The 27,364-nt window shown below is 34.7% G+C and overlaps 1 protein-coding gene and 1 long non-coding RNA gene across 4 annotated transcripts; one reads left to right on the plus strand and one right to left on the minus strand.

The window, feature by feature from the left end:
* Positions 1-657: 657 nt before the first annotated feature.
* LOC128683795 (zinc carboxypeptidase-like) lies at positions 658-24,673 on the minus strand. Of its 2 annotated transcripts, XM_053769753.2 has the most exons (11): positions 24,517-24,673; positions 22,282-22,395; positions 15,678-15,713; positions 7,950-8,080; positions 7,238-7,313; positions 6,465-6,621; positions 5,671-5,831; positions 3,953-4,040; positions 2,795-2,997; positions 2,269-2,356; positions 658-1,807 (listed from the first exon to the last, which is right to left on the minus strand). In XM_053769753.2, the coding sequence occupies exons 2-11, from the start codon at positions 22,375-22,377 to the stop codon at positions 1,623-1,625; spliced, it is 1,221 nt and encodes a 406-aa protein (XP_053625728.1). In that variant the 5' UTR covers positions 22,378-22,395; positions 24,517-24,673; the 3' UTR covers positions 658-1,622. The 2 variants fall into 2 exon arrangements, with proteins under 2 accessions (XP_053625728.1, XP_053625727.1); XM_053769752.2 differs by lacking the exons at positions 15,678-15,713; positions 22,282-22,395; positions 24,517-24,673 and adding an exon at positions 8,696-8,878.
* A 145-nt stretch (positions 24,674-24,818) lies between these two features.
* LOC128683823 (uncharacterized) lies at positions 24,819-27,362 on the plus strand. Of its 2 annotated transcripts, none has more exons than XR_008406325.1 (3): positions 24,819-25,126; positions 25,226-25,275; positions 25,818-27,362. It is a non-coding gene; the product is annotated as an uncharacterized LOC128683823 (long non-coding RNA). The 2 variants fall into 2 exon arrangements; XR_008406326.1 differs by lacking the exon at positions 25,818-27,362 and adding an exon at positions 25,386-25,690.
* Positions 27,363-27,364: the final 2 nt, after the last annotated feature.

The raw sequence follows: 27,364 nt of genomic DNA on the forward strand, positions 1-27,364 counted from the left end.
GAACCCTATTTCCTTCGCAGAAATTCAATACCTACGTTCAAGGACGAATCTGAAAGTCACAATATCAAGAATCGTTGAGTTGCGTGCTTGTTAAAAAATAGACGACTGACAACAGATAGGAATCTTTTATTTGGAATAGATTCATCTGAATATCCTATTGATATATACTTATATCTGACCGAATGTGGACCGTTAGGCAATCGAGGGTGAATTTCACGAGCGTTTTGAACGCCGCCGCGCCGTGCGCTATCATTAGTGTTTATTAAATTGTACCATACACAGTAATCAATTTAATTATCCTATTTTATAAATAAGTAAAGTACTGACACAATATTAATTTTATAAATGTTTAATTTAAAGAAATGATTATTTATTAAGGTGATTGCATACATTGAGTTTCCATACATTTTATTTCCGAGCATTGTGTTAAACGTGGTTAGTGTTCTCATGATATAATTGTTTTTCCAATTCCTATGGAGCCCCAAAATGTTTGCCTATCAGTACTACAATTTGCAAGAAATAAATTAATAACTAAAAATGTTGTTAACAACGCCATCTGACGGGATTTGTTCAGAGAACAGCTCTTCGCATTCACCTTAAGAGATGATGGTAAGCCCCCTGGTATCTCTAATGGTTCAGGTCGAAAAAAAAAGGTCGTGGCATTTGAAATATTATTATTACTAATATTATTAGTTACTACTGTTACACACTTACATAAAAGAAATTATACACGATAATTCTTTGTTTTGTACTACATAAGACTTAGTAGAAAATTGAGAAAATTTCAAATTTATAAAGTTAAGCTCTCTTCAAAATTTAATTGTAAAGTTATGTAATTTGTGTGTGTGTAATGAAAATTAATATTGTTGAGAGTGTTTGCAGAAAGTTTGAAGAAACAAATTAGAGTTATATTCTTCAGATATATAGGGGTTCAACCTAAATACTTTCATTTACAATCAAGATACCTATATATTTTTTTATTAATTTATTTTTACCAGGCAATATTCTTAGGATCTTAGTTCTTCTAAAAGTTTTACCTATTACCTATTAATTTATTAAACTAAGCCTATCACCGCATCCAAAGTGCAAATGGAGAAGAAGCAGCACAACAAATTCCACAGCGTCATATTCTCCAAACACATCAATTTGCAAATTGGCCTGTTTCAACGCTTGCTGATAAAAAATATATAGGTAGCATATATGTAAATATTAAACATTGTGTTTTACAAGTGCATATGAGGCTAACTGATAAATAACTACAGGTAGTTTAACTAGCAGTTAGTTTATTTATTTATTTCAAAACTTCATTGCATAATTACAAAAATGAAATATGGTATTAATTAATATAAAGGTGGCGTAATTATGTCATTTTCTACCAGTAAATTAAAGTTTATCTCTCAGATTAAAATATGATATTTATCAGAAAGTGGTGATACAGGGCCTAACCGTATTTATTCATTGATTTATACACAATAAACTGTATAAATATAAAACTTACAAATAAGAAACAAAGCTACCTACTTCTTATTTTTATAGAAATTACTCCCAGGAAATTACTCGCGAAAGAAATATGAAAAAAAAAAAACAACCGCAGAGATTACAAATGATACGTTAAACATAAATTAGCAATATCCCAAATTGCAAGCTTCAGTGAAGAGTCCCACCATCATCTGTGTGACCTCGTCTCCTTGCTCGAAGATCCTGGACGGTGGCCAATGGAAGTAGGTGCCTCGGAGCTCATACGTATAAACTATGGGGGTCGCCAGCTGGTTGCGAACCCAATCCATACTACCACCTGACGCTTTATCTAGAGAAAACAAAGGATATTAAATCATACTAGCTGCCCGTACCGGCTTTGCTCGGATAAAAAAATTCTCTTCGCACTTTAATTATACACAAGTGGCATGATGTAATTTATCTATTATAAATATTAAGTTATTGTATACTGTTATTAGATGTTGCCCGGGGCTTCGCTCCCGTGGGAATTTTGAGATAAAATATAGCCTATAGCAATCTTGGATAATGTACCTTTTCATACTAATGGTGAAATACTTTTGGAAATCGTTTCGGTAGTTTCGCCTCAAACATACAAACTCACAAACCCACAAACGCTTACCTCTTTATAATAACAGTTACACTGTTAATCTTCTGAATAAATAAAATCAAAATAAATAAAATAAGGGGTAACACACAAATATCATTATTATTGTTGGAGTAAAGTTTTCTGGAATTGGCATGTAAATTGAAATGAGATTTTTTACAACTTACACAAAATTTCAGCAGCGGTCGCTGGACCGTCGTACTTCTCTCCGTTAACCTTCTCACCGTATTCCAAGGAGGTATTGCCTATTTTTATCTGAAATTTATTTTCTTTTACTATATTGTATACATCTTAATTATTACTAAATGAGGAAGGTAAAGGTTCGTGATCACAATAGGGTAGATTATAAGGTCAGAGAATTGTAAAATATGTATGGACTAGATGACATAGATATATTGTGATAATTCATCGACTAAAAATGTCGCCGCTTGCGCCGCTGGATCAAGATTCAAAGTTGATTGGAAAGTCCGTTTAAAAAAAGGAATAACATTGTAAAAATTAGGTCAACCATCATAAACTTTATTTTGTGAAGGTTTATTCATTCATAAAATTGAGTGGAAGCTGGGGTCAGTTCGTTAATAAAATATAAAAATATAAAATCTTTTTTCTTTGCCTCACTGATGTACTCTGGTGGGAAAAGTCTCTGGCTTTAAATCCGTCTTTACATGATTTTGTAATAAAGTTATTACTTACCAAATCATCGTAATTCCCCGTGTGCTCAACAGAATCAGAGTATGGCACAAGTAACATCTGTGCGTCAGAATGAAACGCAATATAGGCTAGTATGTTGTCCAGATTAGAAATATATTCCGAAAAAGTGCGGGTTTCGATCTCAGAGAATGGTTGCGAGCCCGCATACGTTTGATAGTTGCAAGGATTTGTTGATATGCCGTATTCTGAAAAATAATGTAATTTTACATTACTTACATTGATCTCGTAACATTGATCTCGTAACTAAGGCTTAGTTGCACCAATCGTATTTGACGTTAACTTTTTAACTTGCACCTCCAGCTAATAGATTAACGGCGTACTTTGCGTGGTTCTGCGCAGGTTAAACTTAACGTCGAAATCGACTGGTGCAAAGCCTGAGCGAGTTTTCGCTTTTTTCCTCAGTTCGAAGTAGTGAGTCGCTTTCTTTGTTTTTATTCTCCATTTCGTAAGGGCTAACTTTTTTGTGTCCGTCATTTATTATATATTTAGTTTTATTATATGTATTCATAAGAAAATAACTAAAAAATAGTAAGCCCGTAGATAGAATATGTGCAAAATTTATGTACATAAATTTGCACATATTCTATCTACGGGCTTACTTTTTATCCAGATGTGATCTTCAAAATTCATTTGTACGGAGTTCTCTGTTGCTATAAACTTTATTTACTACGGAACCCCAATAAATAAAAAATAAACCAGATTCCAACCAGTTCTTAATAGGGGAAAATTCAGATGTTATCTTTCATCAATTTATTTCGCCGCTCTACGGAAAAGACAAAGAGTTTTTATGATACAAAAATAAAACGGACATAATTTGTCGTCGGTTGATTAATTAGCTATTTTTTTATCGAGATAGGAATTTAAGATTTAAGGATAATTAATTTTCGCATATTTTTATTTTTAATCAGATGGATCAAAGCTCGTACTTATTATGGGACTATCTTAATCTGTGTTATTTGTCTCGCAGACTCTGGGCTCCGGAGCGTCATAGCGGCAAAAGAAACCAGGCACACGCGAGGATGATATAAAGACACCATGAAAACATAATAATATATACTATATATAAACGTAATAATATATACACATAATAACATAACATTTTGGACAGTCATGTAAAAATAGTATTGAATTGTAACTCACGTCCCCAGTTGTAATCCCAGTTGCGATTAGGATCAGCCCCGTGGCAGAAAAGTGACGACTTTGATCGCGTTTTCCTCCACATTCGGTCCTAATTTAAAGTGTAAAAATAAAATTTAATCACATTTGAATACATTCAAATAAAATTTAAAATAAAACACACTTCAATTTTTATAGTTATACTATAGTTTTTTTTTTTCAATTATTGTTATTCATACTACAATTCGACTTGGGACAAAAATACAATTTTTTGTATGTATGTTTGGAACGCGATAACTTTCGAACCGTTGGCCTAATTTTGATGAAATTTAAAAGGTATGTAGAATCTGTCAATTTTTAAGTTCGTGAGACATGAAAATCGGTTCAGTCGTTTTTTAAATATTCACAATTTTTTAAAAACTCATCAAAATTTAATGTGTTCGCGAGGTCTAAGTTCGTGGCGAACAACTAGTATTATAAATTCGAAAGTCTGTCTGTCTGTTCCGCTTTCACAGCTAAACCGCTGACCAATTCTGATAAAATTTGTTATGCATATAGTTAAAGAGCCCCGTTCAAACATAGGCTACTTTTTTAACAATAGCACTGACAGTTTGTAAAATTTGTTTCTACTGAAAAAAAAAATCATACAATAATCCGAAACGTGCTTCATCAATGTTTATATTTAATTCCTAGGTCTTACCGTTAAAACGAGTCTATGAACTGAAAGGTCAGTCCTACAGTTCTACTCATGTCACTTGTATGGTAGTGCTTATCGACCATCACTTGTTTCCTTTATAGGAAATCACCGCGATGAATTCTGCGCTCATTAGCTAGCTAGTGTATGAATAGGAGGAAGCAACAACAAACCACTAATAAATTGTAGAAAAAAAGCGGTTTCTAAGCTCTGACGTTTTTACTAAATACTTTCATTTTGGTACGTTAACAATATCACGTAATGTTCACGTGTTCACTTTGTGGAAAACAATCGCAGTTACTAATACTCAAATAAAACACTACGCTATGTATTACATAGGTATAGGTAAACCTCACCCGCATAGAGACAGCGATATGCTATCAGAAGCCAGCCATCCTAATTTACCATGTGCATATCTATTAGATCTAGTGCAGGGTACGCTAAAAAACCTGGCCACCTTCACGGATTTCCATTTACTAAATTCAGATAAAATAATTGTGGATACGAGTATATTGAAGCATTTGTAATGGTAGTTTTAATCGTTTTGGGATCTCTTAATCTCATTGGTTCCGTGTTTCTCTAATTTTCATTTTTATAATTTTGAACAATGGTCTCTCTAGATGTTGCCCGAGGCTTCGCTGCCGTGGGAATTTTGAGATAAAATATAGCTTATAGCAATCTTGAATAATGTACCTTTCTAATGGTGAAAGAATTTTTGAAATCGGTTCGGTAGTTTCCGGGATTACCCGCCTCAAACATACAAACTCACAAACGCTTACCTCTTTATAGTAATAGTATAGATTAATATTAAGTTATTCCCCTCTGCACTAGCACCTGCACCCAGGTCTTCTTGGGACATGATGGCGGCCAAAGATGAGGCTATACTGCCAGATCCACACTGTCGCCGAACTTAGACTGGTGCCGACGAGAATGCGTGAACATTGCGTAGTTAGTATGAGTGCTTTTACTTACAGCAATAATAAACGAGCAATTTATACCGAATTCGCTAAAGTTTGGCAAACTACTCGACAACTTTATAAAGCCTTACCCTAGTATGAGTATAGTGGTAGCCATCAGGGTTGACAGTGGGGAAGATCTGCCACTCAAACCTGTCTCTGAGCGTTGTGATGGCCGGGTCTGAGCTGGTGAGCAGCTGGTTGATGAAGTAGGTCGTTGTGGCCGGTGTGATCCACTCCCGAGCGTGGATACCTGGGTAAAACACCTTTTTAAAACCGCACCGCATAAAGTACCCTTTTGGTCCTAGCTCCCTGTCTCTTTTACCTTAATCTAGCAAATTCCTAGTTATATTTCAGACAGATGGAAGACGACATCGTTTTTGGAAAATCTATCATGTAACTATATCATTCTAGAGGTGAGATGCGCCGTCAAATTTGACGCTAATTGAAACCGGCGCGCTGCTGACTTTACACAAAATGGCGTACTTTGCGTTAAAGTTAATGTCAAAGTTCGGATGGGTTCATCCGAAGGCGAATAATAACTTTTGCATAAAACATTTCCATCAAAGTCCGATTTTGTAATTTTTCTTCTTTGGTATCTTCAACTGTATTTTTTTGACACTGAATATTACGCAATCGAGCTTGGGTATATCCAGAATATATGTAGTAGAGTAATATATAATAGAGTAATATATAAGAGGTAAGAAATTCCGCGAAATATATACAATAATAATTGTTAATAATAATTTATAATAAAGCAACGACCCAATAAGTATCATTTATATGTTGAACAACAGCTTCATTATGTAGAAGTGCAATAAAAATTATTGTATTGTAATGTATAAAATAACCCAGTAAACTTGAGACTTCATCAAAAGTTACTCACCTGACTCAATGAATATGATACTTTTAATTTTGTCTGTTTCAGTGGGAGTGTTGATCTTCAGGCCCAAAAGCTGACGACCCTCGTAGCTCTGTCCTCCTACCACCAGCTCGGTCCAATTTGAGTAAACTGTACTCATATTTTTTAAGTAGTCATATATCTGCAAATAAGTGTTGTTAACAAAATTTAACATCATCTAATTTAAGAGCGAGTCACCTTCTCTCTCTATAGCTAATTGCTTCCACAACGACCATTTTTTCTTCTATTTGTCATTAGTAACTCTGTCGTTGTTATTCTGACTTGAAGAAATAAATTAAGTAATGACATAGGGAAAAAAGTGTTGAGGAATGGCATGCTCCAGTATGAAAATGGAAGTGGTAAAAAATACATATATCTACGTGGTACAAATACTTCGTATGTTATTAATAAAAAAGTAAAAGTATGTTTTGTCTCTTTCTATCAATACCAAATTTTGTAAAGTGCTATAGTGATAAAACATAATTTAGCTTAAATAACAGGGTAACAAGACTGTCACTTAATCAGACTGTTACTGAGTTTTTCTCTCTCGACGAAGCGCTAATATATATATATATATATATATATATATATATATATATATAGCTAGATGCTTTTGCCCAGCAGGGGGACCTAGCTATCAAGCTACAGAAAAAAAAAAATTGAAATAATTTGATATAAGCTTGTAAACAAAACGGTAGTGCTCAGCAATGTTTTTGTTATATGTTTAGAAATACAGTCATTATTTTGTGTTTACTTACGCCATCAACATCATAATATGCTGTCCAGGAAAACTTTGAGTCCTGACGGTTTGCACTTTTTTCTTCAGCCATTATTCTAGACAAAAATAAGTTATGAGACATTATTAAAATATGCTGAAATTGAAATCTATTTTATTTTTTAAATTCCGTATCTACAATATCCAACAATATTATAAAACCGCGCACCACAAAAACCTCGTAGGGTTTATCTGGGTATCGGCGTTTGTACAAAGTCTTTACATTTATTAATTAAAACTGTAAGTGGGCTATGTCTGTACATAGGAGATAAAAATAAATATGTGGGGTCTTTATGGGACTAATAGAAGCCAAAACATTTTTTTTTAGAATTTTTGTCAGTCTGTTTGGCTGTATGGTTGTTCGCGTACCACGAAAAAACTATTGGATGGAAATTACGGTTACGGTAAAGGTACGGTTGAAAGTTGAAAATCTGATATAGTTTTCATCGCGATACGTTGCTTAGAACCCAAGATATTGTCAAAAATACTATGAGCGGACGCATGTAATAAATATTAGTACATAATAAAAGTGAAATATTGTATTTTAATTTGGTCATTGTTATTACAATGTAAATAAACAAAGGCATAAACTGGAGCGTACAAAAAAAATTGTAACTTTTAGCCGAGTTTTCAAAAGAATGTACCGAATTTAAATAAGGTTTATATCATGGATTTTTTACTTTTTTATTACTTACTTGGAATAATCGTCAACCAGGATGGTTTTCTCCAGATTAAAAAGGTTGACAGCATTCGAAAATACCTCGTCCAGCTCCGGAGCGATCATTACTTCAGCTCTGTTGTTGCGGACATTGTAAAACGGTAATTCCTGTAAAAGTATGGTAATAAAAATAAAAAATAAGTTTTTACAATATATATAAGTCTATTTTTTACTTTATTTAGATGAACCAATTTTTTATAAAAGCAAAAATGTTTTGTCATTTTTGTTGACAGAATTATAAATGTGTGCGTAGGTATCCATATTATTATCCTGCGAATGCTACTAATATTAATAAATACGAAAGTTTTTGTATAGTGTATGTATGTTTTGTTACTCTTTTACGCAAAATCTACTTAACGGATTGTTATGAAATTTGGTACAAGGGTACTCTTTTATTCTGAAATTCGACCAGGGGCGAAGCCCCGGGGCTAAGCTAGTGTTGCTATATAATCACAACTATGTTGGGTATAAGTTAAGAGAAAACAACTGCAACGCAGTTTTAACTAAAGTAGTTGTTTGTAATTGTTCTTTATATGAATGAATAGAAAACATGTGATCAATACATTCTTAGGGTCAGTTGCACCAGTCAATTTTGACGTTAACTTTAACCTGCGCGTAAAACGTACGCAATTTTTAATTCTTTACTGGTGCCGACTTTAAAACTCTTGAACATAAATTACTAAGTATAGAAAGAGAACAATCAGATTCCAGATATAAACTTACTGTAATGCCGTTCAGAAATTCAATAATTTTGGTTAGATCTTCATTATTTCCTACAATTTTATACACTTTGTAGTCTTTATAACTTCTAAAATCTATAAATGTTGTGTGAGCCAATGGTAAGACTAGAAAAATTATGAAAAGTTGTGACATATTGTCTGTTCCTTTGTCGGTTTGGAAATGATTTAAACCCGCATGTAACATATTTATATGAACTTACTACACTGATAAGACAGAGCACTTACTATCTGTGTATGTGATTAGCATCAAAAATTATATTTTGTAACTCTTTGTTATAGGTAACCTAGCATGTTAACGAGTTGAAACTAAAAATGATTATTCAAATAACACTTGTTTACAAAAAAATATAATTGTTACTTCCATAAATTCGGATTTGCTATACCTATGGAGGTTATATTTTCTTGATGACAAATTGACGGTAATAGCAAATCAACCTCATTTATAGCACGGTAAGCCATAGATTTTTACAATTCGACAAATATTTATTACTAGCGGCCCGTCCCGGCTTCGCTCGGGTAAAAGCATAATAAATTATACACCTAAACCTTCCTCAGGGATTATCTATTAGTGAAAACCGCATGAAAATCCGTGCAGTACTTTTTGAGTTTATCGCGAACAGACAGACGCGGTAGAGGATTTTATGTTATAATATGTAAGGATGCCGTTCAGAGCGCTACAATATAACTTTTACTCTTTCGACATAGCACAGCGGACCATTTTACAAATCACTCGAATGATAATGTCTACTTATTAAATAATAAGTATTTGTTCTCATCATATAATAAATTGATTGGCACATCAATTAGATAAAAGTACTCAAGGTTATTATAAGTGTATTCACCTATATTGTAAACGCACTATGCCCTGTATTGACGTCGATGGGCGTAGTAAACAATTAAAAATCTATATATAGTGTCTGGCTTGCGATCTGCAAAATATGTGTTTATTTTTCTCTCAGAATTCGGATTTTTTTAATGTTACATAGAGGGCGCATTCTCGTCCGAATGATTTCGAAAACATTTAGGTTGGGTTACACCAGTAAATTTTTACGTTAACTTTAACCTGTGCAGAACAATGAAAACGCCACTAGACCTAATAGGCGCCGGCGGTGCAACCCACTCTTCGAATTTATGGAACTAACGAATACCAAAATTCCAAAAAAATCTTGTATTGTTTTATTTTCGACACGTTTGTCTCTCTTATGTCTTAGCGTTTTTTTCGTTCGCGTCGGAGTCATTTCCTACTCTTTCTCTTCCACTTCGCATGGTGTTCATCGCATGTCGCATCTTCGCATCGAAATTAAATCAAACCAACTTATTAGGTTTGCCCCTTCTGCCAGGGCCAGGCGGGAGCGACATAGCCAGACATTCGTCCCCTACGTAATTGCTGGTTTACGTAAAACGTGGCCGTACCAGCTACGGCGGCATTCAATTCTCTATAACCCTTCACACAGCTTCCCGAAGACGTAATAATGTACAATTTAAATTCAAAACATACAATTGAACACAGGATTACAATGAATCGCTCTTACAGATTTTCATGAATTGTTTGAGACGTGAGCCTGAATACTAATGCATTGAGGTCGCGATCAAAAGATATCTTTTGTTTTATTTAATTTTTACACAACTTCCTAAAAAAGGGAGTGTCTTGTTCAGTATTTCAGGGTTCGCAATTGCGTTTTTTTACTCCACCGCTTTCGACAGATTAGGTATAAGATGTAAGAGGTATTAGCGTAAAATAGCCACCCATAAGCATGTGTCTATTGTTTTCTATGTGTATTCGGTAAAACCTTCATCTCCAGATTACATAAGGCTGCTACTTCACGTCTATACGTGTTTCTCATTTGAGATCTCGTGAACCTCATTTATGCTATCATAAATAAGGCTAAGCCTCTACCACCTGGTCCTGGCATTAAACCAAGAATGACATGCGAGACTATAGCCTGACAAATAAGAACAGAAAAGAAGAAGAAGTTGCAAAGCGGACCCTGGCCTACAACGCTCTATAGCTGAGAAAGAAACTAAAGACGCTCAGGGCTGAATTTCACGACCGTATGAACGCGGCATGTAGCGTTACATTAGTGTCGCACTTTACTTTACGACCTAAACTGAACTGCATCGCAAATTCTTCAATTAATTTTTTTTATGAATACGATTCATTTTAGGTTCCTAAATAAATTGAACTGAGTTGCATTGAAATGGTTCTATAGAAGTTGATGATAGGCCTGCTGTTTTATAAACGTAATCATTACTTAGATGCGATAACATTTGATAAAATAGGTGCACAGAACAGTATATATTTTTAGTATTCTACCACGTAGATAATTTCTTCTTTATATTTGAAAAATATATAACACGTGCAAAGCCAGCGTGGTTAGCTAGTGTTATATATAAACGCAGTTAGAATTACGAAGGTTGCTGAAGCCATAAAAATGTAATATCCAAAATTGTAGGCTAATCGAGCGCGAGTGATAAATGTTACCTCCTTGCGAACAGGCGATTAAAAAGAAGTCTTACATCGAATTACATTCTCAACTGTAAGAGTGAGTTGGCGGTGAGTAACCTAACCTAACCGTCAAATTTAACGTTGACTTTAAACGGCCTGCGCGCCGCTGACGTGTATTTGATGTTTGAATGACAAAATATGTAGTTCGTCAAAAATCTGTTTTCTACTGTTTCTAGATAGACTGTAACTTGCAAAAGGTAGAAAGGACTATAGGGTAAAATCCTTGACAGCTGAGAGGTTACAACAGAATTCCCAAAGAGAGTTGACGTTAGGCGGTCGTAAAACTACAAAATTTTGAGGTTTACTTTTCAAGTGGAACACGGGCCGCGAGGCATCGCTAATGGCTGCGACGCAGATGAGAAAGACAAAAAAGTTAAGTGCTCGTCTCATGGAAATTTAATTTATACATAGAAATACAATGATTTTTCACATATAATGTGGAAATTTTTTCATATATAATTTGGAATTATTATGTGAATAAAATTATCATTAATTAAAATTATTATTAGGTAGTAATTTAATTCGGAACACAAAACAAAAATTAGCGATGCACAAAATAAAAAAAAATCGTAGAAATAATTTGAAAGACCAAATTAACTATTCAACTAATTGAAGTGTAAAATGAAAACAAAGCCGTGCAGCAAGTGCTGTTAAAGTAATGTATGGACCTCGTAAACTGTTAAAAATTGTCGAAAAGACGATAATGACCTTTCTATACGTTCTATGCAGTTCCTATTTAGATACGCAAACACGCTCCTTTTTTACCAGATACCATTGTCTTTAAATATAAAGCAGTAGCGATTGTGGTCCGTTGGTTAGGACTGCCTTTTTGGTGATTTGCACTAGTCATCTTTGACGTAGACTTTTCCCTGCGAACCGCTGACGTTTAGATAGAATAGCGCAGGTTAAAGTTAACGTCAAAGTAGACGATGCAATCACTTAATCTCAACTTTATCACTAAGCCAATACCGATGTTCGAGTGTCGCACCTCCTGGCTGGCTCCGTCTGTATGTGATAAATATGTAGTACTATATATCTAAGTAAGTTTTGCAGAAAATATTATTATATTGATCTGACAGATGGGCGAACTACCAGATAAATCTCACCGAAATTATTTGCAAGTTAACCCTATCCAACACTTGTGAAACACAATTTTAACTATCTATTAGACATGTAAATTATATAACAAATAAGTTTACTATTTACATCTTGTCACCGAGTTGATTCGCAGTTAGACGCAGCTAACCAATTACAGCGCACCATTGTGACACAACGACAATCACACCGCTATACATAGCGAACCCATCAGGGTTCGCTGCGTCTACTTACACAGAAAGCGAAGTGTGTTTTTGCATTTTACTTCTCTTTATCGATTCAATTGGAAGTTAGACGCAGTGACCAAATTAAAGTGCATATAGCACGCAGCGACAACCACACGGCAATGTTATTGGTTCGCTGCGTTTCACTTCGTGTCGCCTCGATAGTGAGAAGTTAAATACAAATCCTTGGTCTCTGAAATCCATCCGCTCCCGCTACAACCTCTGACTGCGACCAGGCACTATTTCTTGCAACTTTATTTCACGCCTGGGATGGAACACGCACTTTCCAAATTGCTATTCGCCATTTTACAATTTGGTTAACGAAACACTGGTTAATATTTATGCCCCGTACAGATCCTTGGTCATGTTTTTTTATGAAGAAAGTGTGATATTGAAAAGTTAAAAACAAATATATGGAAACATCGATTCGATACAAATATATGAATGGATCTATTCAATATACAGTAGGTATATAAGTAGTTGCTGATACTGGATGAGGGTGTATTGATAATTCTGTAACGTTTTATAATTGACTCGAAGTTAAAAAATAGAATAAAGAAAAACAAAGGCAATATCGAAACCTCAAAGAGAGTAGAAAAAATGCTTGAAAATTATTAAAGAATTCAAACCATTCACTAAAAAAACAACTCTCCGGATAGAAAGATATTCCTGCGCTAAAAATATGCTTAAGAAACCCAACATAGAGTATGCCCCCGGGTAATATTAAAAGCAGGGAGGCGATGAAAGATATTCTACATATCGCGAAGATACTTGATGTTTCCAATAACAGTTTATCCACGAGAAACATTCCGACGCCGCAACTAGGTACCCTATTCCTTTGTATATCAACGGAATATGTGGATGACGTAAAATTTTGTATTTGTTTGAAGATTAAAGGTACATTCAATAGTAATTATACTATTTGACTGTATTGTATGTGAATATATTCATATTCACATTATTGTTACATCACAATACGATAAATATTATGTACTAGCGTGCTGCATAGAGGGCAATGCTTGACATTACTAAGTCCTGACAGTAATGGAAACAAAAAACTAAAATTTAGATATTGAAAAAGAGCGAGAGAGAAGGAGAAGAAAGAGTATGAAAGAAGATCTGGTTCCGCCAAAAGGGGCAAAACAAAACAGTGCTGGCTTGATGTCCGTAGTGACCGTAGGTATTTTAATGGTCTGAGAACTAAGGATGACAAAACCGTGAGACCGAAGTAGAGAAGAAAATAGGAAAGAGGAACAACTAAAATGGAAATCGCTCAGATGAAAGGGAGAGGTCATCAAGGATCTTGATAAGCAATTGACTTCATATATATTCTTAATCTTCTATTTACTCCAAAAATGGACCCGAGAAGATAAAAATAAGAGAGAAAATATTAAATCTATGGACCAAGCAAATTTGTTTTTTCTTTTTATGTAAGATAAGTACAAATTCTGGGAAATTTCTGACGTTGTTTTTATTTTTATACAGTTTATATTTATAAGGTCACGCACACCTGAGTGGGTAACTTTTTGCATAATTTGTTCAATCGAATCCCACCTGCGGGATGAAACTTTTCTTATTCCGTTACAGAGCGAAATAAATGTTTATGCCTTTAAGTTTATTCTAAATTATGCGCCACTTCTTTGTCGTTTTCCTGGTAAAATTGCAACACACTTTTAAGTTATTCGATGAAGATTCTAAATTACATTTTGCTTAAAATTTGTTACACGGTCGCGGGAAACTTTCGAGTTTTAAACTTTTGTTTTGGTGTTATATAAGAAATTTATAAAGTGTACTGGCTGTGTCTTTTCCTGCACAAATTGTAAAAGTCAATCAAGGGAATAGTCAGTCAACTAGGAATTTTTATCATCTATAAGCAAAGGTCTGTTATTGATAGCGCTTAATCATTAAGATCTTATACTGTGCAGAAGGAGGGCAATTTCGGACGTCATTATATGAAGAGCCATAGTTTGCCCAGCTCTATAGTCACAAAGATTTTTATCTGAGAAATCCTAACACTAGTCCGGAACCCAATTAGAGTTCTCCAGGATTAAAAAAAAATTAAGTAATATAAATGGTATGATTACACTATGCAATTTCAAACAAAACAGTCATTTTGAAGTATGATAACACTATGCAATTTAAAACGGTCATTTTGAAGTTACAAACAAACACATCAATTATAAAAAATTGTGTGGATGTGGCTTTTATAAAAAAAGGTTTGGTATTTACCAATGGAAATTAACAGTGAAATAAAAAAGCAAAAGTGTTGCGCGTGTATCCACATTCATTCAAATGTCAGCTAAGTGAACATATAATAGACGGCCTTAACATTATGACCAGTACTACTAAATTATATATATCTATATAAACACCTCCAAGTATAAAACTTTTCAAAAGTAGACACGATGTCGCAAAACATTCAAAAGTAATTTCACATTAAAATACTTAACAAATTCTACTAAAATAAACTGAACGCGACTATTAAATGGAGTTTCGAGTAAGTAATAAAAGTGAAGGACTTCCTCAGAAGATATTAAAACTGCAGGAGATCTTAGCAGCCAATTTGTTGAAGAAGTTGACAACTTAAATTTTGAGTTACCGTGTAACAACGGCTGCGTTTGATACGACAAATATAATCACTATGTTTTTTGATAACTATCGATACTATTATTATAAAGAGGTAAGCGTTTGCGACTTTGTATATTTGAGGCGGGTAATCTACAAAACTACCGAACCGATTTTAAAAATTCTTTCACCATTAGAAAGGTACATTATCCAAGATTGCTATAGGCTATATTTTATCTCAAAATTCCCACGGGAGCGAAGTCCCGGGCAACATTTAGTATTATATATTTTTGTACAGAAAGGTTGATCTCGTGATTATATAAATACATTGTACCTACGACACTGCGCTATGGCATAAACTGTCAACTGCATTTTCCTCCGTGAAATATTAACAAATTAAGCTTTTAAATGATATTTTACTTAGGGTGGGTTGCTCTGTCAACTTGGACGTTAACTTTAACACGCGCAGGAAACGCAAAGTACGCCATTTTGTCTAAACGTCTGCAGCGCGCCGGTTAAAATCAATGTCAAATTTGACGGTGCAACTCACCCTCAGGATAACTCTACATACTTACCTGTATGTATGTACCTATTTTGTGAAGTTTACTTTCCTGTAACAAAAACAAGGTTGTAATTGTTTATGAAAACTTCATCATTTTAAAGGCAGGAATGTATGCCTCTAATTCCGTGCAATAGTTCAGTTTTTAGTTTCAACTAAGCCGCATTCCATTAAAAATTCTCTATTTCGAATACATTGCAAGGTTCGCGAGCGCGAACTAATCTAACTTTTGTTTGTCAAGTGGCTCTCAGCCGCGGCTCCACTTGATAAAGAGAATTCAATTAAACCTTCCCGCAAAATAAATATGAACCCACTATTCAAACCATGCTGCATTACTCCAATGCAGCGATAGACAAATAGTTGTTATTGCCTGCGATACGCTCAAAGGCATTCAGACGTTTCTCCACTTCATTGACGCACCACGCCCGCCCGCTATCTGGATGGGTACGATTCCTAGCAAATATTTGTTCCTGTGATTACAAATATTTGTCTGCGGTTCTGGGTGTGTTGTGCCCATTTGTCTTTTTATGTCATCGGACATGCGATACAAGCTCAGCGTTTAGTGTGGACCGTTGAGTGTTGTCCATTTATTTATTATCTATTAAATTTAGTTTAGTTCTATAATTAGTACTAAGTCCAATACTGTGAAGAAAAATGTTTTATTTATATTTTAAAAAATCATTTTAGCCATTTTAATATTCCCAATGGACACTTTTCTTTCTTATGGATGATAAATATTGGTGGGTTTTAACGACTACAATTTATTATAATACAGACCAACTACAACGTCACACATGACAATATATTTTGGGTCCCATCTAATGACAGAACATTGCAAAAGTGGTTTAACTGCACCTATGGTTTGGTTGACAATGCATTATAAACATATGCATGACCCGATAGTGCATCCAGGCTCGGCTTTAAACAAGGAAACTCCTTAACGATAAATCGCAATGCAATAAGATCACTCCAAACATATTTATTTTCAAACCATGCTAGTATTAATTATATAAAGCAAGTAAAGTCATCGAAAACAATTATAATGTTTGCCTGAACGACACGAACGAAGCCGCAGCGAACAAAGTTAAATTACTACTAATATTGGAGTTTAAACTATTTGGTTTTATTCGCCCGACAACGTCCTTACTAAGTTTTCAATTGCCTTACATAGTTTCCAATATATCTCATTGTGAATGTATGTATATATGACTTTTTTTTTCAGAAGCGTGAAGTGTGGTTCTCTCCAAGAATAGTACCACTATTATTGTACAATATGGTTATATTATTATAACCATTGATGTGATATTTGCTTGTCAGTTTCATATTGTTATGTGTTTAAAACTCCATTGTTTACTAAATAATTTAAACTCCTTCGAAACATAGGCGTGTCCGTTGTCAGTGATCAATTCCTGCGGAATACCGTGTCTCGCAAATTGATCCTTCATTGCCGTAATTACTGACTTACTAGTAATGCTGGATTGAATAAAATTATGTCTTATTGTTTGTTGGGGGAAGATGATGTGATATTTGCCTGTCAGTTTCATATTGTTATGTGCGGGTAAGATAATAAAATCAGTCTTGTTCTAGCATGCCTTTTATTCACAACAACCATATTGTACTGTGGATGCGGTGGTGGTGTAATGGTTAAGACCCCCGCCTGTGGATCGAAAGGTCCCAGGTTCGAATCCTTCTCGTGCCACATGAGCTTGTATACAAATCTGACTCATATATAGTAGTTTTCATCGACCACCACTTGCTTCGGGTGCAGGAAAAAAATCGCGGGGAGACCTGCACACTTATTGATTAATAACTTGTATGTGAAATGGAGAAGGCAAACCACTCCATTAATAATGCCAAGAAAATTGTTACGTGTGTTTCATTCCATGTAATGACCACGACCCTCAGTCATGAGAAATACGACTATGAAGAATATTGTACTGTGGATGTCGTACGGGGCGACTAAGAGATACATAGCCTTGACAGCTAACAAGCAACAATTTCATTTCCAAGGAGGGTTTATGTCAAGCAGAATCTTTAAATTATACGTGCTTATAAATATTATTTTCTTGAATAAATGTCCCAACTCTCAAGTCGAGCGGCAAACAATATCTTCACAACGTGAAGTGTGAGGAAAGATTTAATATTTGAGAGAAAAACCATCTTTTATTTTCCTCCATGTGTGTGTGTGTTTGTTGTTGACTTTAAGAAGGTTAATTACATAAGTTTGTACATCACACGAACGGGTGTGTTTGGCAAAAAAATATATAAAGTGGAATTCCTATTAATCTTGTGTCAGACAGCACGTACGCCTGCGTCAATAGAACGACAAAGGGCTCTTAAGAGCCCCAAGTGTCAAAGCCAGTCGATACACTTCATTTACCAAACGACATATACACGTACAATGTAGATAAGTATATGTGCTAAGTAAGAATGCTTCAAGTACACGCTGTTGAAAAGAATATTAATATTAGTTGTGTTTTTGTTAAATTTCATAATATACGTCCAATATCAATCGAACAAATTTCTGTATTTCTCCTAATGATAGTACTATAGAGAGTGAGAACCCGATTTGATCGATTTCAAATAAGCTTTCTATATCATAGGTTTTTAGTTTATTAGATTTCTATATGTGACAAAGTATTATGCATCAATTTCGTATGCAAATACGGTGAAACATACGGTGAAGCACTTGTATCCTACCAATGTAAGAACATCTGAACTACACATGTTTACGAAATAAATGAATTAATTTGTTTTTAAACAACAGGAGACTCAAGAGCTGGCAGCTTCCTTGCTCGGCGAGTAAATCTCCCTTTACAGCGAGGAAATGCTGCCAGCATTCTTGGAACCCTGCCTCGAACAGGCGCTCTGGACGAAATATTTAATTTTTAATGCGTGATTTCTTTCTTATTTCTAAGCGAAAAACTCGGATCCCAGGTCAAAAAGAAACTTTGTAGAACTCCTTAACAACAAGCATAGTTTAAATTATCTATCCTAGTTTCATCTTAAATTAGAACATTGGAAACTTATCGCGATCACTAACTTCATCAACTCAGCCCAAGTTGTTATCAGTTTCTGTGATGTATGTTTCCAAATAGATACACGATCTTATTGTTGAGGGAACAAAGGAAGCGTTTTGTTTTTCCTGACTTCAGTTTAAAAGGAAATGAAAAGTCCTGGGACGAAAAGAAAATAGGATCAAAATCTTGGTTTATCTCACAGACATACACGAATTCAGACTGGACGTTGAGATTACGCCTTCTTATACAGAAAACTGGATTATTTTACCAAATTGCTGAACTTTAGATATTTTATTAAACTGGCTGGAAGTGGAATCCATATATTGCAAAATAAAAAAAAAATATCTCAGTCGATTAAAGCTTAGATTAGAGCCATCAAGGGCGTTAACTCGACAAAGTGCCCGATAAGGCTGCCATTTTTTTTTATAACAATGTTTTGCGAGTCACCAAAGAAGCTTGGAGTCCTTTATTTCAGTAAATTTACATGCCTCATTAATATATTCTGCCATAAATATCCCACAGTGTAGTCACAGCCTGAACAGTATTTCAATATAAATGATACGAACACAACTCTGTACTAGCTATAAAACGAGAGGAAGGCAACAGTGTCTGTCCACTTGCTGTGTAATCAAGGAGAGTGTCTCGGAAGGACAGGGAGCAGAGCAGTGCATAACCGATATAATCTTTAGGCTTTGTTCACTTGCGAATCATTATTTAGTTTTACACAACGAAAAAACATTGCCATACAACATCCCACAAAGCTGACGCTTGTGCTGTATTTATGTGGTTTGCTGTTTAATTTATTTGTTGTTTAATTACATCTTGCAAAAGACAATTTATTTAAAAAAAAAGTTACTATATTTTTTACAAACATTTTATTTTTGAATCGAATTCCATTGTTGTCGTGGACATATGATTGCTCGAGTGACAAAGAAAATTAGTCTCTCTCTTTTCTTTGAACGTGCTCGGTCGCATTGAGTTAATAAAAAAAAATGCATGAGGGACAATGTTCCGATAGTCACATTGAATTAAAAAAAATTCAATCAACATATAGGATGATATAGATATATTTCTATATTTTTCTTATTAGCTGTAAGTCTTCCTAAATAGTATTATATAAATAAATAAATCTCTCGTCGCTACTCACAATCTAGCTGTTAAGTATAAAAGTGAGCAGTGTGAACGCTGCCTTAGAATACAATATTTTGTTACGTGTTAAGGAGGAGATTGTCAAGAAATTTTATCTCTTCGAGGCGATTGAGTCGGCCATTTTTACTCTGTTTTTATTATGCATACCGTACTTCTACTTGCTTATAAGGAGACTAGCTGAGGCCTGGGGCTTTGCTTTCGTGGGAATTTCGGGTTATTCAGGACAAATAACTTTAAAAACAAAAGTGTAAACAAAAGAGAAGCGATCTCGAAGGTAAGACGGGAAATGTGGATTAAAGATAAACAGTATGTTGCAGAGGAGACAAAGACTACGAGAATTCCTCCGTAGGCAATTAGAGCCCAATTAAAATGGTTACCGAATAGGCGTTACCAATTCGGTAACCATTTTAATTGGGCTCTATAGGCAGATACGTGATCATACTTTCTTAGGCCATAAATAAAACGTATACAGAGATTCTGTAAACGTTCCAACTTATTCAGAAGTTCCTCGGTAACATCCAAAAAAATATATTAATAATGCAATTTGTGTGTACCGAATGTACCTAATCATAATAACTATATTTTACGTCATTGAGTAACATATTACACCTCAAACACGTCCTCACACCCAAACTTTAGCATTTATAATAAACAATTATTAATTTCGATAATTCTTATTTTAAGACACAAACATCTCGACTTGTCTCCTCATTTGTAACGATGTTACATTTATAACAATTGCCAAAGTAACGAGATTCCGTAAGGTCCTACATACGATATCATATTGCCGATACAAAAGCGTCGAGTTTTGATTCAATATCGGAGTAACATACGGTTGCGTAGCTATTACCACACGCGCACTGGTGCAAAAGGTATCAGGGCCATACCTCCACTAAACTAGTCTTCACCGCCTTTCCAATGCAATGAGAGCTAATGCCATCGAATTATCCGCTAGAGATGCTGGGGGGTTAGTGTGCACGTACATTGCAGTGTGGTTGCCCTTGCGTCACATTGGCGCAATGTTATTGGTTCGCTGCGTCTCACTTCGAATGGCAATTTGGTTGCCCTTGCGTCACATTGGGGCAATGTGATTGGTTCGCTGCGTCTCACTTCGAATCGATTCGATGGTGAAAAGTGAAATGCAAACCCACACTTCGCCCACTGATGTTATGAACTGGTCGTTTTTAAACAAAATTTTAACTTTTTTTGCACGCACGCGCGTAGTTCATGCGGTTTGATTCAATTCGATTTCGTTTGTTCGATCAAAGAAAAATTGAATATTATCAATAATTCTTGATAATATTCAATTTTTCAATGCCAATGTAGTTTTACTGTAGGTTTTTGTACCATACGAGGGAATCCTACTAATATTATAAATGCGAAAGCTTGCGAGGATGTGTATATGTATGTATGTTTGTTCTCTTTTACGCAAAATCTACTGGACGGATTGTTATGAAATTTGATACGCGGGTAGAATACAACCTAATCAACTTATCAAATTTATTTACATAGAGTACCTTATATCCTGAGATTTCCACGAGAGCGAAGCCACGTGGTGAAGCTAGTGGTCAATAAATGCATATTATATCATAATAATGCAAATCCCCGTTCTAGCTGCCCCACTAGTGCCCAGGCATTGGTGGAAGGACAGTGTGGGGATAGGATAAGTATTCGCTGGTTTGGTGTAACTAAACATTGACATGAATTATAAATTTCAGTTTATTTTGTTACAGTTGTTATGATAAGAATGAGCTGTCAATGTTTTATTATATGAAATGCCTTTAGGCGACTAGAATAAAATCTGACACCAGCATGAGTATACTCGAAAACAAGAAGATTAGATCGCTGGCCAAGTTTCTAGTGCCCCCTAAGCTTGGTGCCCTGGTAGCCCTGCGCAAGCTACGCCACCGGCTATGGCCCAGTTGTCTCCGTCACTGGTTTTAATTAGAGACCTGGAGAGGGGACAGACTTTGATTTGTTAGACAGGAATTCAGCCTTTGCCGCACGAGTGGAAAGCTGTAGGCAAATATATCCCGTATTCTTGTTATCACCTATTGAGGAATTAAAAATATTTCTATAGGTAATTATATGGTTTCACTGAAGTTAGAATAAGAATAATTTAAATTTTTTATGTGGCCTGAAGGGTAAGTTTTGGGGAACTGATACTAGCTAATTTTATAAATGTGAAAGTAAGTGTGTTTCTTTGTTTGTTAGCTCTTCACGATCTATCTACTCAACCAATCTTCTTAAAATTTTGCATACATAACTGTTCCCGTGGGAAAATTACCTGGATGAAGCCGTGGGCAAATGCTAGTATATACTTGTAAAGTGTAGGTTTTGGCACCAAGCTACGTACCAACAGCCACAGATTATATAACAATAGATTAATATTATTAAATTGAAGCATTCTACTGACTGCCAAAAGAATATGCAAATAACAGAATTACTTACAGGGACCAACGCTGTTTCGTCAGTTATTCTCAGCAGTCGTCGTTCGGAAATATCGGTAGCATATAAATATTTTTGTGAAATATTCTTCTTCTTCATAGTCGTATTTCCTCATGGCTGAGGGTCGTGGTTACATTACATGGAATTATGAAACACACACAATAACTTTCTCGCCACTATTAATTGAGTGTTTTGCCATTGCCTTCTCCATTTCACACATAAGTTAATAATCAACCAGTGTGCAGGTTTCCGATGTTTTTCCTTCACCGGAAGCAAGTGGTGGTCGATAAAAACTACTATACATGAGTAACATTGGTGTACTCATGTGGCACGAGCAGGATTCGAATCAGGGACCTTTCGGTCCACAGGCTTAACCATTGCACCACCACCGCTTCCGTGAATAATACTATACGATTTCCGGTTTAATTTCCGAATAAAAAGAATTTGATATTATACTTCCAGACTTTGCATCAGGGATTTTGAAGTACTTACTTACTTGAAACCCAACATAAATTATCCACTCAGCACAAAGTTTTTAAGGCAATCTATTATTAAATTATCACCCAATTTTCTTAGGAAAAATTATTCTACTCGAGCAATTCCGCGATGTGTAAATTATGCATTGAATCTCCGCTGGATTTTTAATACTGATGACCTGTGATATAAGTACCTTATGAAAAATTCACGTCTTGGGCTAACCCTTCATGTTTTACTTCAACTTTATTAAACTTGTTAGCTGAAGTAATATACAAGGTTATTAACTACTACTAATAACGCACAACCTTCCAAAGGCGCATAAGGTACATAGAGACTAACATCAAATAAAAAACCTTTTTTTAGTTTCAATGTCTTTTCTATAAAACGTTAATCCTATGTTCGAAACCGACATAACGCTATTAGTATAGTGTTGCTCGGCTATTACATAGAGTTAAGATGTGTAGAATCGCAAATTAGATTGCATTTTCTTTTTATATGAAAAAAAAAATACGAATCACTAAAATCCGTAGAATAAAAGTTGCTCATTTTGATGTACCCAAGTAGTCTTAAGGAGGTTTTACGTTTGATACGAGTAACCTTGTATATCAAATTTTCATCTTATGCTAAGTGTGGGACGAAAGCGGAATAAATTTTGGGTAGAACACGGAACTTGAAACTTTTTAAACTTGGATTGAAAGCGGAATAAGTATTGGCATGAAAATGGAATTTTACAAAAGTGGGATGAAAAAGTGGGATGTAACTGGAAAGTCTCCTAAAAAGATCCGGACCTACCACGAAACATATAAAAACGTAGCACGTTACTAACATCCACTTGTTATCTCTTTTTACTATATTGTGTTAAAAGGAAAGAACGTTTGGACGCAATGTATGAATGAATGAATAATTTATTTATTTAACTAACCATGACTCATATTTGTATATTTGTTAGTCACACTTATATCTATGGTTAGTAAATATCATAATAAAAATTAAATTCAAATAATAATAATAATAATTTAAATTTCAATTAAAACAATTATGACATTAATAAGTAATTACAAAAGCCATTCCTGCACCATCCCCCCGGCTATGGCACAGCTATGGTTTACGTGGAGGCAATCCAGTCTGCTTGCGATCGTGTTCAGGATGCTGTTGTCACTCCCCGCACCCAGCGCACTAGGGACGTACACCTCTTGCGCATAGTTGCGTAAAAACAATCCACCTGAGCCTCCGCAATGACATGTTGTTTGTGTTTTATGTTTCGTGGTAGGCCCCTACATTGAGTCATTCTTGTTCATCAAATATGGGCTCCTATTTGTAATAATTTTGTAATTTTTGTATACGCATTGTACACTGCAATAACACCCATATTAAACAAGATTGACTCAACGTATGTACGTTTTTATAACATTGTCGGCGAATAATAATAATAACGTATACATAACACCATTATTTTTTAGGTTAATAACCACGATAACGCCACTTGGAGCCCTAATAGTACAAGAAAGGATATAAAAATGGCGTTTCCGTATCATAAGTAAGACATGTAATGCCAGAATCACTGGCTTTTACATCGGTTATTGTAAACACACTCGGCACCGTCGAGTACAAAATGAACTGAAAATAATAATATAACCTCGAATATTACATAGGGTACTTTTTATCCCGAAATTCCCACTGGAGCGAAGTCCCGTAGCGCAGCTAGTACCATATATACTCACTATTTACCTACCATAATATACTTAATGAATTGTTATTTACCTGTCTTCTTGATTGAAAATTAATTATACCTATCAGAGTTACAGGTATAAGGACTTCTCTACTTCATACGTCCCTACTTAAGAGGGATCTGAATGTTGTCAAACTAGTGAATGAATTAACCGAACCAATCCCTTGAGAGATCTAGTCAAACATGCTAAGACGCCCCCGTGCTACCCGGTCGGAATTTGATACGCGTAGCCTTAACGACGTTTGTGGGGGCTTAACAGGCAATTAAATTCAGCAGTGTTTTGCAAATTGGTCTGGTAGATTAAGCCCTCTATGGCTAATTGGCGGCCATATATTCGCAATTAGTATCAAATACTTAGATTTGTTATGCTTGATATACGGCGTGTGATTCCGTCTTAGAATTGGACCACTCCAAATCCTCCCGTGGATGTCGTACAAGGCGACTAAGGGACACATAGCCTATTGTTATACTTTCCTTATCAAGTTGCCTAAACAGCAAAGCAAGTAATAAAGAAAAATGCGTAACATCCTAACAAATTTTGAATTTGAAAAGCTCTTAAGTTAGCTAAAGAGCTAATTGTCTATTATACTGACTGCTTAAAATGAAGTGCGCCGAAAATGTATTTTGCCAGTGAATTAAAAAGTAATCAAAATGCCAAATAAAGAAAACCTGAATTTTATATCCTAACTAATATTATAAAATAATATAATAAAAATAAAAATAAAAATTATTTATTTTCAGACGTTTGTCCATAGATAGATAGATTGATTACAATATTATAAATGCGAAAGGTAAGTTTGTTACCTCAACAAATAACTCCACCAATCTTCTTGAATTTTTGCATACATTTAGTTAGAAGTGTTTGCACTCAAAATTTATTACAACATGCCTTCTCTTCTAGATTTTGTATCCTTGGTCCACTTATTTACAATAGACTCAATAAGAAACTAGGTTTTTACTCATGCAAATTGAGTGTGATTAAGAAAATCATTCAAAACGCCCTTCTTAATATGTCATACGAAGAAACAGATGAATTAATAACAGTTTTATCTTAAGTTACATTTATTTATTATGTTAATATTATAATTTTAATTTCTTTTATTTATTTTAAATGAAATTATAATTTATTTTATTTACTTTTCCTGTAATGTATGTAATTGATTGTTAATTTGTGATTATTGTAGCTTTTAACGCCTGAAAAAACAGGGTGATTTATTTACTAGTATTTAGTTCAGGCACCTTATTAATTTGTGATCCTTTTATTTATATGCTTATTTCTGTTAATTATTATCCTGTAAGAATTGAATAAATAAATTTTATTATTTATTTATAGAAGTGTGGAGAAGGACATAGCGAACGACACCTTCATCCTGGAAAAATATGTGTTCCCGTGGTCGTGCATGAAGGCTAGGTTTGAGGTTAATTTAGCCTCACTATCAAAGTGTGATCTGTCAAACTCACTGGTTCCATAAACTAAACTATTATACTACGGAAGGACCGTAATATAATAGTTTTATTGAAACAATAGTATAATAATATTTGCGGATTGCGGTATCACTAACTGAAGACTATCGAATGACATTTAATACCACGGCCAACGTCGTCCCTTCATAAATATGTAAATCCAGGATTCCGTCTATTATCCCACGCCGTTCTAGTGTGAAATTTGGGAAATTCTCTTTTGAATAAGTTCTACGAATAGATTAGGTACTAATATTCCGACGGAATAAATTAGTCAATCGCTTGACACAAAGGGGTTATTATTTCAAAATTTAGAATACAATTATATTTTACATACTATTAGGTATTAATTACGTTTGAAAAGTTCTTTATTTCTTACACGTTAGTCTATAGCTGGAAGTATAGAGAGATACGCCGTTGCCGAAAATTTATAGGCAATACGATAATACAACTTTCTGGCAACATCTATAAGTGTACAACAACCACGGACAAGGAAATCTGCCAGTGGTATATCAGGAAACAAACACCGCGATTACATACTGCAATTATGTTGACTAACGGAACGGAGACGGACCATTACTGCCCGATACCCATAATAATAGAATATTTTTATCTGTATATTGCATACCAAATTTCTTTTAAGGCATTCCAAGGAACCTTCCTACATACCAAATTTCAACTTTCTACTTACCCTTGAGAGTTCAGTAAGACCACTACGCCGCCGGTTAGATTTGAATAGAATGATAGACTTGAATAAATAGACGTGGATTCGATCGAGTGCAACTGCAGCAACTATTAAATCGATCATGATTATAAGAGACATTCAGTGAATTCGAATCGAATAATCATGTAGTTAATCTTTATTATGTACACAATTTGTCGTCACCACAGCCCGAATGCTGAACGTGGTGTTTTGATTGGAAACATAACGTTTCGATAATTCTGTTTGTTTAGCATCAAATTAAATGTTCATTTTGTTGTATAAATGTGTTAAGTACACAATTTTCAGTTCTTGTTAAAATGGGTGATTGGGTATTATTATAAAGTACTAAGTTAAGGGTGAGTTGCACCGGCATATTTGACGTTGGTTTTAACCGATGCGCCTCTTTTACACAAAATTGCGCACGTTAGAGACGTCAAAGTTGACGGTGGAACCATTGCTAAATTCTAAAGCTTATTGGAGTGTTTATTTAAGTGCCTGTGGAATTATTTTGACACAAATACGGACAAGAATGTGAACGACTTTTCAGACACAGAGTTTCAAAAGCAAAAGTAAATTGATTCAGGCCAGGAGGAAATGTACTCGCTGACTTTAATATCCGTTCTTATTAAAAGTTCCTTAGTCCTGTCTATCACTGTGTAAGTATAATGATGATATAAGTTCATGGATGTGAAATAAAAATGTCTAATAATAAATAT

Source organism: Plodia interpunctella, chromosome 3 (assembly GCF_027563975.2).
Source record: "Plodia interpunctella isolate USDA-ARS_2022_Savannah chromosome 3, ilPloInte3.2, whole genome shotgun sequence".
In the NCBI taxonomy this organism is placed as follows: domain Eukaryota; kingdom Metazoa; phylum Arthropoda; class Insecta; order Lepidoptera; family Pyralidae; genus Plodia; species Plodia interpunctella.